The sequence below is a fragment of the Arachis ipaensis genome, chromosome B10, assembly GCF_059453495.1.
Source record: "Arachis ipaensis isolate K30076 ecotype BB chromosome B10, ASM5945349v1, whole genome shotgun sequence".
NCBI lineage: Eukaryota > Viridiplantae > Streptophyta > Magnoliopsida > Fabales > Fabaceae > Arachis > Arachis ipaensis.
The window spans coordinates 131,795,526-131,808,182 of record NC_142435.1 but is presented as its reverse complement, the minus strand read 5'-3'; the positions used below and the strand labels follow the sequence as shown (position 1 = coordinate 131,808,182).

General features: G+C 36.6%; 1 protein-coding gene across 3 annotated transcripts; it reads right to left on the bottom strand.

The window, feature by feature from the left end:
- Positions 1-605: 605 nt before the first annotated feature.
- On the bottom strand, positions 606-12,456 carry LOC107621071 (bromo-adjacent homology (BAH) domain-containing protein). 3 transcript variants are annotated; one of them, XM_088483109.1, is made up of 14 exons: positions 12,234-12,401; positions 11,998-12,097; positions 11,717-11,911; positions 10,263-10,431; positions 7,031-8,301; positions 3,547-3,573; positions 3,364-3,456; positions 3,022-3,100; positions 2,736-2,826; positions 2,087-2,192; positions 1,885-2,001; positions 1,707-1,791; positions 1,482-1,595; positions 606-1,085 (listed from the first exon to the last, which is right to left on the bottom strand). In XM_088483109.1, exons 2-12 carry the CDS (start codon positions 12,037-12,039, stop codon positions 1,738-1,740), a joined length of 2,244 nt encoding a protein of 747 aa, XP_088339235.1. In that variant the 5' UTR covers positions 12,040-12,097; positions 12,234-12,401; the 3' UTR covers positions 606-1,085; positions 1,482-1,595; positions 1,707-1,737. The 3 variants fall into 3 exon arrangements, with proteins under 3 accessions (XP_088339235.1, XP_088339227.1, XP_088339230.1); XM_088483101.1 differs by having other exon boundaries at positions 11,717-12,097; positions 12,234-12,456; XM_088483104.1 differs by having other exon boundaries at positions 1,707-1,784; positions 11,717-12,097; positions 12,234-12,456.
- Positions 12,457-12,657: the final 201 nt, after the last annotated feature.

Genomic DNA, 12,657 nt, shown 5'->3' with positions numbered 1-12,657 from the left:
AATATGAGATCCAAGTAAAATCTGTACCAAAAGCATTCAACGTAATTTGCACTCAAACAGAAAAGTCCTTTTATTTTAGACTACTAAAACCTACGCGGCAGAATAACAGACAATACACCTAACCAACTGATCCAAAATGTAAATATCTATAAAGCTACGCATTGGACACATTATTATATTTACGTATTGGACACATTTCAAATACATTATTCTTTTTCGCATACACTTAAACACACCTAAAACATATCTAACTTTATTATTCTTGAAATAAATTTAAGAACAATATAATATTTTAAATAATTAAAAATAATTACAAAATTAATTTATATTTTAATATTAATAAAATATCAAAATATAATTATAATTTACCTAAAAATACTTTATTTTATATATAAACATATTTTCGTATCTTATAAAATTTTAAAAATGGTTTGTTTTGCGTGTCCTATGTCGAGTCCCTGTCCCTGCATCATAGGCAAGTAATGTAGTGTGTTCTATTATGACCTAGAAAAGGAGGATTTCTTTGACAAAAAGTAAAATTAAGAGTTTTTAATTAATTTAGAAAAAGTAGTTTTCTTTTATCCCAAAAAATACAATCTTCACTCTTCACCAAAACTTTCCTCATAGCATTACCCAATAAAATGTATGGTGACAATTGGGTTGTGGCTGAGACTTGTAGGTCCCCTGAATTAATTAACTGGCAAAATGCCAACAGTTTGTATCTTCAAATATAAATGCCAAATCTACACACAGATGACAAGTGAGAGAACACAGGAAAATTGACAGATTGTAACTGAACTAAACCCTAGCTATTTATAAAGGGATAACTAACGAATCATTTGGTGAGAGATCCATTTATGATGGTATGTTATCAATCCGATAGTATTATCCCCTCACTTGATCACTTAACAAACTTAAATTTCCTTACTTCAAGACGATCTAAACTTGCAAAAAATCTATCAGCTTGCTTGGAGTCGCAATAGAAGGCGGAACAACTGTTCTTTGACTTGGTTCCGGAGCCGAACTCCAAGAAAATAATATTCACAACTGCTGAACTGCATGCCACTGCCTCAACGAAGCTGTTTCTGCATCCCAGAAAAAAAGAGAGAGAGAAAGGAGGATTAAGCTTCAAAAATTAACATTCTTGACTGTCTCAATATATGCAGGTAAGAAACACACAATTCGGCAACATATTTCTACATGTACGATTACCATGTCTAAAACCTTACTGTGATCGGTTTCTGTAACCTGACAAGTTGCATAAAAGTGAATGATAAAAAGAAACCCAGCTATCCAACTATCATAACCAAAGAATGATAAAAAGAACCAATAGGATATCACCAACAATAAAATATAAAATGCCGCTAAACTAACCAACAACTACAATTAGTCACAAACTGAAAGGAGAAAACAAACAACAAAGTGATCTAATATTAAAAAAAAATAAATGATACTCAGATCAGTAGCAAATGAAAACTTACCAGATGCCAAAAATGATTGATTCCATAAGGATCTTGAGACCATAATTTAAGATCTACCAAAATAATTTCGTTGCCGAATGAAATGCTCTCATCCTTGTTGCGATACTCCGCAAACTGAGATAGAAGGTATTAGAAGAATGAGTACCAGTAAAAAAATATTCAAGCCTGAAAAAGCTACAGGATAAGATACAAAGAACAAAAATACATTGAGACATGAGAACTTACCGAGAAAACAACAAAAGATATTCCAGGACATTTAGATTTTAGTTTTCAGCTTGGCTTTCAGCTTCCTCAATTCATCACCTTGATGCTTATGGAATAAAAACATGACAATAAACGATCAATATACAATACAAAAGGCATAAATGAAGATGATTTCAGGCATTAACCTGAACGTATATACCTGATATAATATTGACCATGCTTTTTCTGCTCTTTTTTGTAGTAAGCACCAATCCATAGCCATATCATATTCAATATTGTTGGGCTGTGAGCAATGTGAAGTAGATACAGCATTTTTCTGCATATGAAAATCCAGATTGCCTATTAAATGAAAATGACCCAAAATTTAGCAACCAATAGGCACAAAAAAATGGATACTTCACCATTTCACGTTGTTGCAGCATTCGACTTTGATCTAGAAAATAATGACCATAAAATGCTGGCTTCTTCCCTGGAAAGCAAGGACGCCCAATGCTTCCAACAAGTGGGCTACAAAGCAACAAAATCAAAAGCTCAGGTAAAAGATTAAAAGAAATAGCTAGCAAATCAAGCAAAATTTAAAAAATTTGAGCCGACAACATTTTACAACTATGAGATTTTAACTCCCAGATCTCCATGAAGTTACTTGTTTATCATGGTTTGCGTTTCTAGCCATTATAGTTGAAGGGAATGGCTAATATACAGAGCTCTTTACACAATGATGTGGGGCGTGTGTGTGTGTGTGTGTGTGTGAGAGAGAGAGAGAGAGAGAAAGAGAGAGAGAGAGAGAGAGAGAGAGAGAGAGAGAGAAGTGGGTAGAAATGAGGTGGTGGAATTGGATTTGAGAATGAGAAAATATAAAAAAAGGCCCCTACATCCCCATATTAACTCTAGAATATAGAGGCAATAGTTTGAGACAACACCCAAAACCTAGTATAGTGAGAAAACTCAAATACACACACACAAAATCATTATAGATCATGCCTATAGATCAACGCATAACAGAGAAAAATGAAAAGGAAAATTTTCATCCGGATCGAGCTTTGCACATACCAGCCATTTGACATTAATAGAGAATCCTCCTGTAATTTTTTAACAACCATATCTGCTGTTTCCTTTTTTTTAAATATAACAAAAGCTTGACCTACATCATAAAAAAACATCATTTCATTATTAATTGCATATAGATCATTTTATTTGGGGGAGGAGGTATTCTGTCACTTGATAATGGAAGGGGGAAAAATCCTGAAATACATGAATGTACAATTCCTAAAGAGACTAATGTATTCATATGTCTAGAAAGCTTATGGGAAAAGGATGACTGAGGACTAGTCCTAACCAGAATGAGGGCTAGCACACGCGGTTTTCTGGATCATGTGTGCAGTGCAACTTTCTTTAAAGCCTTGAAAAATGATATCCTGTGTTTTAGAACAAAAATATCAAAATCAGAGGTTGATAGAACACTTAATAAGAAAAACAGAACTGGATGAAAAAGTAGATGACACAGCATATTATAAAGACAAGAAAAGCATATATCAACTAACAATTCGATATGATACAGAAGCACATCTATTTAGAAACCCCAAATCCATAATTAAATTGCATACATGCAAGTAAATTATCACTCATCCTAAATCAAACTCTATCCTAAAATAATATAGAAAGTTGGAACAATTATTACTTGTACTTGTTCTGATGTTAAAGATGGATCCAAATTTTCAAGTAGCACAAGTTTTCCTCGTTCATGAGCAGTTTTCATTCTTTCTTCCCAAGGCTGAAAAAAGTATAAGAACCGTCAATTATATAAGCAAATTCAAGTAACTCCAGATTTGTTGAATAAGGTAAAGAGTGAAAAGGAACTTACAATTTCCTTAAACCACTTGCTCCTATCCTGTCACCAAGTGAAAAATTAAATTAAATAAATAAATAATAAAAGAGTATAAGAATTATTAAATGAAAAACCTTACATTTTCTATTCCATTCAGACCACCAAAACAAATCTCCAAGTAATAAAGTGTCCTTAATCATCATCCTACTTGAACCATATGTTCAAACTACATATCCAATGCTACTTAAAAGCATTACACACTAATGATAGTTCCATGCCATGTACAGCAAAAAGTTGCTCTGGATTTCCGAACAATTATAACAAATGACACAAAAATAAGGGAAAGAACCATATGAAATATAAAACTTAATAGACAATAATAATATAACTACTATGAACACCAAGAAACACGAAAGGCTTGAAATCAGACACAACATATAAAGCTTCCTAATTAGAACAAGAATGCTTTCTTTCCATCAAGTAAGATAAGCTTATGAATTAATTAACACCATCATCTCTAGGCATGGCAATTTCCCCCGGCGGGTTTACCGGCCGGGGGATGGATTTGGGGATTTCTTTTCACTCGCAGGGGGGCAGGATGGGGCCCAAGAAATAAACGGGGCGGGGCAGGGAGTGAGGCCCATGGGACCCGTATAATACCCGCATATAAGAAATGTAAAAAATACGCCTATTGTGTGTGTGTGTATATATACGTTACCGAGAAGCCCTAACGCCTAATCCTCTTCTCCGTACCATCACTCTTTCTCCCTCTCCCTCTCTCCTCCACCCTCATCCCCTCTCACTGTTTCCACCTCTCATTCTCAAGGTCACCGCAAGAGGCAGAACCGTCGTCACGTGCCTGACACCCAGCCCAGATGACAACCATTGTTGCCGGAGGCAGAATCGTTGCGAGGAGCTTGATGCATCACCACGCACCTGAGGAGAGAAGAGCTGAAGTCTTGAATCCGATGATTCATTGCTCTCCCAATCTCCCCATTTTGGGTAATGCAATTAAGATACTTAATTCTTGATTTGTGATGTGGAACTTCCCCAATTTTCACTTTCATGCTAGAGTTCACTAGTCACTTCCTAAGGTCCTTATAATTTAACTCAATTTGTCAAAAGGTTCTTAAGTTTAAAATTATGTACCTAGGTACCTACGAGTTTAAAAACGTTTGTAAACAAGTCTTAGCTAACCGTTGCCTATCAATTTGGTCAAATTGCAAGGACCCAACTGAAATAACATTTTCAATTGTAGTGACTAATTTAAAAATTGTGTAAAAATGTATGGACTAAATTTAGTATAAATTGAATGTCAAACGTCAGCGACGGCTTGCAATGGATAGGGTTAGGTATGGTTGAACCTCTATCCAAACCCTACCAACACAATCTCATGTGTTTCTAAACCTGCCCTACTCTATGCAGGTTTAGAAAAAACCACACCCAAAACTTACCCGAAGTCTATCTACCAAATCCAAGTATCCAACCCTACCTGGCCAAACACATTTTCTAAATATCATTCCAACTTACATCACATATTTAACCTTTAACATAATTATAAGCATCCACAAACACATAATAATTATAAAATTGAATACAAAAAGATTAATAAACAAACTAGGTACGAGGATAAAACTTAATATTACACAAACATTACTCATAATATATAAATATTTATTTATATTATTTATATATACAATAGAGGATGCCGGTTGGTCATAGAAGGTTCACCCGAAACCCAAACCATACCCACTCCGCAACAAAACCCTATTTACTATCAGCCCGCTTGACAGCGTATTGGGTCGAGACCTGACCCGACCGATTTGGAATGAGTTGGGTACACACAAATAAGATAAGTATTGCCAGCCCTAGTTAGTAGGGATTTGATTACAAAAGCTTTTAAACTCCAAGGATATATATATATATATATATATATAACTATGTGTTGTCGAGGTACACATGGAGCATCTAGTTAAGGGCTTGAGGAAGAGTTTCGTATCCAACTCTCCCATCTAGATAAAGAGAATATTCAAAATTGCCAAGGGAGGGACACTAGGGAGTTCCCCAAATTGTAACTTGTAAGGCTTGGCACTTCATGAACTTGGGAGAATATCCCAATTTCCAAAATATTCAACTGTATTCTTTCATTTTTTGACATACACAAAATGCTTAGTATGTTTACAATCTCTTCTCCATCTAATCCTAGGTTCTCATATTCTCGCATCACATCTCCCAATATTTCTTTTATGACTTCTTCAATTGTTCACCAAAGGAAGGTAAACACAAATATGCCCCATAGCCACCAGTAACGAGTTGAAACCCATTTTGGCCCCTGAAATTTTCGACCGGACTCAATTTCGACCCCCAAATTTATAATTACCCAATTAACACCCTCAAATATTAGATTGTATCCCAGGTTTACCCCTGTAGCTATCTCTGTTAACGGAGATCTGATGTGGCACGTTAAGTTGACAAAGTGTGTATCCACGTGGCACCCAACTTGCTAGAATGGATGTGTGATGAGTGAATGACGTGGCAAAAGTTGAATGAACTCAATTTCTCCAGCGAAGTCTCGAACATATTGGGAAAAGAGGGTTGCAAATTGAGTTCATTCAACTTTTGCCACATCATTCACTCATCACATATCCATTCTACCAAGCTGGGTGTCACGTGGATACACACTCTGTCAACTTAACCTACTACATCAAATCTCCGTTAACGGAGATAGCTACGGGGGGAAGCGTGGGGCACAATCCAATATTTGGGGGGTGTTAATTGGATAACTATAAATCTGGGGGTCGAAATTGAGGCCGGTCGAAAATTTCAGGGGCCAAAATGGGTTTCAACTCCACCAATAACAATCGAAATTCCCCATCAGGTACTCTACTGATTGTCACACATAAGCTTGTATTAGGTAGTTATAGTGATGGAGATTGCACAATTGACCTTCAAAGCTTTTCTATTATTCCAAGATATTTTCCTCTCCTCTCTTACTTTATCTCATATAGAACTCTCCTCTTTGTCCCCCTTTGCTTCTCTAATCGTGAATTGGACGTTACTGTTACCAGTTCCATTGACAAGGATCGCATTGTTCTCCAGAGCTATGTTTGTTTACAAGCACAGGACACTAAGACAGAAAACCATGTTTGGAAGATGAGACAAAGACAAAGACCCTGTGTCCAAAGACACTGAATTAGTGTATTTGTGTCTTTCTTAACAAGAAGGCTATAGAGACATTAACAAGAGACACAACTTATGCAATAGCGAAGCACTATGAATGGGTTAACTTATTTCTACAACTTTTATATTTAAACTAACGGACAAAAGATCGTACTACGGAGGAGCTTTTGATTTATGCTCAAACAAAATCAAGATAGACTCACAGGTACCCCAATTCTCGGTCAATTTTTCAAAGCATTATATGATTCATCTGAGCATGAGATAAAGGAATAAGATTTTTGAGTTGTGTCCAAGGAACAAGAACAATCAAGATAAAGAGAATACTTGGAATGCAACTTACAACATCGGGTCTTCTAGTCACTTCGGCTACATTGCAATCCAACTTGGGTTCCTCAGATGGAGAAACTCTGGGAGATTCCTTTCGAAACTTGTCGCTTGGGGGTTTTGAGAGTTTCTCAGTAGTCTTTAACTTCTTGGAAGGGCCATCCTCAACATACGGCCTTGGAGTAACTCCGGGAGATTCTTTTTGAAACTTGTCACTTGGGGGTTTTGAGAGTTTCTCAGTTGTCTTTAACTTCTTGGAAGGGCCAACCTCAACATACGGCCTTGGAGTAACTCCGGGAGATTCTTTTTGAAACTTGTCGCTTGGGGGTTTTGGGAGTTTCTCAGTTGTCTTTAAATTCTTGGAAGGGCCATCCTCAACATAAGGCCTTTGATTCACTTCTTCTGCATCGCAATCTACGTTGGGTTCCACAGTTGGAGTAACTCTAGGAGATTCTTTTTGAAACTTGTCATTGGAGGTTTTTGAGTTTTTCTCATTTGTCTTTAACTTCTTGCGAGGCTCATCATCAATATTGGGTCTTCGAATAACTTTTGTTGGATGGTGATCTAGATTGGCTTCCACCGTTGGAGTAATTCCAGGAGATTCTTCACGGAACTTGTCACTATCAGGCTTTGAGAGTTTAGCATCTATCTTTAACTTCTTGGAAGGGCCATCCTCAACATCACAACAATCATTTGCTCGTTGTAGTCTATATTTCTCCTTCGAAGTCAAAGCTATATTCACATCATTGCCATTTGGCACATTATCCTCCATCTTTGTTTTTGAAACTTCGCCCAAAACATCGTTTTTTCCCTTTCGCGGAGCAACATCCTCCGCCAATCCCTTCTTAGATTGTCCAGTAATACCCTTAACAAGCTTCAATGCACCCTTTTCTGAATCAACCTTTGCCCTTGGAATCATTTTCTCAATTGAGATTGTCTTAGCTTCTTCCCCTGAGATGACACCACCCGTAGAATTGTCCCGTATTTCAAGTGATGAGTTTTGCTTCAACTTTGAAAAGCCATTTTTTTGAACATTAGGTTTTGGCTTGATCTCGTCATTAGCAATCGTTTGGAAAGCCTCATTAGTATCATTTTCTTCCTTTATAAACGGGTTAGATTTTCCGCCCAACAAAGGCTTGGAAACATCATTTTCCCTATCGAATGTGTTCAAAGACTTGTCATTTGATTTATCATTCAGAATGTTCCCACTAATTCCTGGCTTGTCTAACCCAAGTTTTGCATTACCAATAGGCTTTTGTCTATCTAAATTGTTAAAAATATGTTTAACTGCAACAATTAGAGAAACGACTAGATAAGATACTCAAATTGAAAACTATGAAGTATTACACTTACTACATATGATTTATGGTCAAAATCAATTCATTGAAATTTATAAACAAAGGAAAAACACAATAATTTGAAACTTCAATTTTAAACATAAAAACAAAAGGAATTTCACTAACACGCATCCTAAATCATTTGTTAAGGAATCAAATAAGGTGTTAAATGAAAAGTTAAGGCTTTTCATTAACATTCCAATCATTGAAAACTTAAGAGTCTCTACTTTTCCAATAATGGCATCTTTCTTTACTTACTCTGTATCTATATCAAGATGAGTCTCAAGCATAACTAAAATTCAACATACACAACAATAACATTCAACATAAATTTAAGAGAAATTTTAACTATTCAAGTTTTACAACTTTTGAACATTTTTTCAAATATTACTCTAATGAGACTAAAAAACCAAACTTAATAACTGCAATATCAATTGTATAGTACAATGATAAAGGCTATTTTTTCAACAAAAAAAATTATGGTAAAATATATTTTTTATTGTTGAAATTTTTTAAAATTATCAAAAGTATCCATTAATGTTTAATTTGATTCAATTTTATCCCTAACGTTTGAAATAAGTTTCAATTCTACCCTTATCGTGAATTTTTTTTATGGTCAACAACTAGTCAAACCCAAACCCAAATCAAAAACCCAACCAACCAAACCCCAAACCCAACCACCCAAACCCCAAACCCTCCCCCCTTTTCCTTTTGCTTCCACCACTGCCAACCCCTCTACTCCGACCTTCCTCCTCCTCCATCACTACCATAACATTCCCTGTCACTACCATAACATTCCCCGTCACCACCGCCCTCTTTCACCTCACGCTTACCACCAATAGACTCCACCAATGATCACCTCAAAAGTCACCATCATCATAAACTCACCAACACCTCATCCTTCAATGACAACCACCACATAAGCATTTGGATTTTCTTTTCCTAAAAAAGGAAAGAAAAACTAGATCAAGGCAAAGGCAAAGGCAAATGGAGAGAGATTGAGAGATCTTGGAGTCCCTTTGAGACGGGGGTGCTGTTGAGAAGGAAGAAATATCGACACCAATGGTGCCGTGGAGGACAAGGATAGTGACAATGCAATAGAGGTTTGGGGTGACGAGCCAGCTCCACGGCCACCTCTCCCTCCCTCCTCCTCAGGCGTGCTTTCTCTTTGTTGCAACCTCCATCACTTTTTCTTCTTTTCCCCTCTGATTTGGTCTCTTTCTTACTTCAATTTCTTTTTGTCTCTCATCTCTATTATTGTTGTTGAATGCTTGTCATCTCTATTGTTGTTGAATGCTTGTGTTGCAATGGTGCGCCGATGGGGTTAGTGCAATGGTGAGGTGCGAGTAGGTAGCGAGGTATATCGGTGAGATAGGATCAGGTGTAGGTAGTGCGATAAATAGTGAGGTGCATGGTGGGGTTAATGTGGAGGTGCGGGTAGTGCGATTGTAATGGGGGTGGCAGGGATGATCAAGGAAGGGGTGATGGGGACAACTTAGGTGGTGTTGTGGGAAAGGGATAGGGTTTTGGTTGGCTGGGTTTTGCTTTTGGGTTTGGGTTTGGTTGGGGTTGAGTTAGGATTGGAATGGATAATTAAGGGTAAATTTGAAAAAAAAAAATGACTGATTGTTGATTGTAAAACAATTAACAGTAGAATTGAAAAGTATTTCAAACATTAGGGATAAAATTGAATCAAATTAAAAGTTAGGGTAATTTTGAAAAGTTTTCAAAAACTTCAAGAACGAAAAGTATACTTTATCCTTTTTTATTATATATCCACACAGGTATTTTAAAATGCATTTCATATGGAAGCGTGCAACAAGGCCATAAACATACCAGATGTAAGTGTAATTTTATCTTAAAACCATGAGAGTTTTTGGAAATAAATAATAAAGAAATAAGTTAACAAACCTTCAACTCCAGCAATCATATCATCTATCTTATCCAATACTTTTCTCTGCCCTACATCAAAGAATCGATAGAATACAAATTCAGCCAGATGTAGTTCTTCATTTGATGGCTGTGGATTCCTGCTATCCTTCAAAATGCAAAGAACATTGCATTTGCCAACAATAGCTTCCTGATATGACATACAAAATATGCAAATACCCAGCCATTTCAATTGAAGTTAGAAGATCCTAGATTAAAAAAATGAGCTTTATTTTATTTTATAAAAGAATAATATCATTAAAACTGAAAGAAGAATAATATAAGTAGATGGGAGGAAGTCCTCTATACAAGAACCAACAAAAATATATAAGAAAATAAGTTCTCAATTATGCATAGCTTTCCAATCTCTTGACATGCCTGGGGGAAAGTCCTCTAAACAAATCATGAGTTTTACAACAAATAGATGCCAAATGTCCAATCTTATTCCATAAAACATGATTGTCCGAAAAACCTGTGATAATGCATGAATTGTACTCAACCATAGTGATGTATATTGCCTAATGTCACAAAGGTTTTCACTCTTTCCTACTCCCACAAAGAAAAGAAATCCTAGTCAAGAGAAATCAATCTATATCGCAGCACACACCCAGCACTCACCAAAGATACCAAACAAAGTTTTTCATGAAACAACTACAAGACAATGCAAAAACATATGTGGAATCATTATGAAGTCACCCAATACATAACACATATACATAACGGGAGATAGCCTTATGTGGCCTTCAAACCTACATGTCATTGGTATTAATTACGTATTGAGCACATCAGTCCATATAAATGATTTGTCTTAAAAGGACCTTTAGACTTCAAACTCTTGATTGATATAGGAGAGAGAGAAAAATGAAAGAGAAGAAGAGGGGGGGGGGGGAGGTTGGGGAGCCTAGCTCTGGTAAAATTAGCACAATGAAAACCAATGCAACACGAGTGGGACTTTTGCAGCCCCATTTGACAATTGCCACAAGACAGAGATATAAGATACCAGACAAAAATCTACTTTTCCCCAGAACACTTAGCAAATATAGTCTACTAAAACACAAACAAAGGCAAAACAAACAACAAAGCGAAGGTATGGTTTGGCCAGAATACACCTGCCACCACCAACCATCCCCTCCTCCCCGAGAGGAAGAGCTCAAAAACAAAAAATAATAATAATAATGAAAAAGTAGATTAGAGAGTATTGGGGGAAAACATTCAAGTACAGTACTATCATAAAATCCGATGCCAACCACAACTCCAACAATGATAATATAGAAGCACAAACAAAAGAAACTAAGTCATCACTTCAATCTTATATACTAGCCACCTCAATTCCCACCATCAGGCTCTGCAATTTTCTCAAGAAAGCATTGCAAAACCTCACACACAACAATTAGTAATAAAAACAGAAAAGACCAAAACAGGGAAGTTCCAATTACCAGTGGATTTAGATTTGCAAGCCCTACTCCATCTCCACACGCCAAGAACAGCTCGTTCCCGCCAACCTCGCATCCTTCGAGAAAGTTCCGAATCTCACCCGGACGGAAATACCACAGAACCTTCACTTTCTTTGCCTTATCAGCAGTTTCCCATATCTTAATAAGCTTCCCGATATAAGGCTCAGGTTCACCCTCCTTGTAGAGATACACAGAGTCATACAGTGTGTATTCTACACCATCATAGGTAAAAGACGAGTAAAATTGTACATCCTTCTTCTTACCACCAACACCTTTCTTTTTTCCCCACTGAAATTCAGGATCATCTAATTTGCTAGGCTCTTCAGCGGCCATGGGGTTTTTACGCACCGAAAAATTCCTAATCTGAAAAATTCGAAAACCTAATTTGAGGACTGAAAACGTGCGAAAACTCACCGAAGAGAGTTCGATTTTAGAAGAAAAGTGGCAATATCTGCAAGGAAAACGGTGTTGTTTCGAATTGAGAAAAAATCGTGGGTACCTTTTGGATTGTAGAGGATTCGAGATATTAGGAGTGTGCAGAAGTTCTCCGATGGTGCTGTAAACCGAGACTGCGAGCTTTGTTTCTCGCCGACGGTGAAGTTGCGGTGGGGGAAGGGCGAATTGCAGGATCGCAAAACCCTAATTGCATTAGCAAGAAACAACAGACAATCGCAATTTGCAATGTTCGACTCGTATAAATAGAGTGGTTATGGATCTAATCCGCTATTTTTTTTTTTTTTTTTTTTTGACTATCCGCATATTAATAGTATGTAAGCGCATACCATTTGAAAATGAGTTAATATTCAAAATCGTCTTTAAAAGATACTCGATCTCCATTTTAGTTCTCAAAAAATAAACTTAATCAAAATAGTCCCCCAAAGATATTCGAATTAATCACGTTTGTCCTTCTGTCATCTCCTTCG

What these genes read in the sequence shown, in the direction of transcription:
- LOC107621071 (XM_088483101.1), bottom strand. Translation starts at nt 12,067, where the DNA reads ATGGCCGCTGAAGAGCCTAGCAAATTAGATGATCCTGAATTTCAGTGG. An exon ending in TATGATTGCTGGAGTTGAAG is followed by an intron (nt 8,302 to 10,262) that starts GTTTGTTAACTT and finishes TAATTGTTGCAG; the next exon opens with TTAAACATATTTTTAACAAT. An exon ending in TAACATCAGAACAAGTACAA is followed by an intron (nt 3,101 to 3,363) that starts GTAATAATTGTT and finishes TCTAAAACACAG; the next exon opens with GATATCATTTTTCAAGGCTT.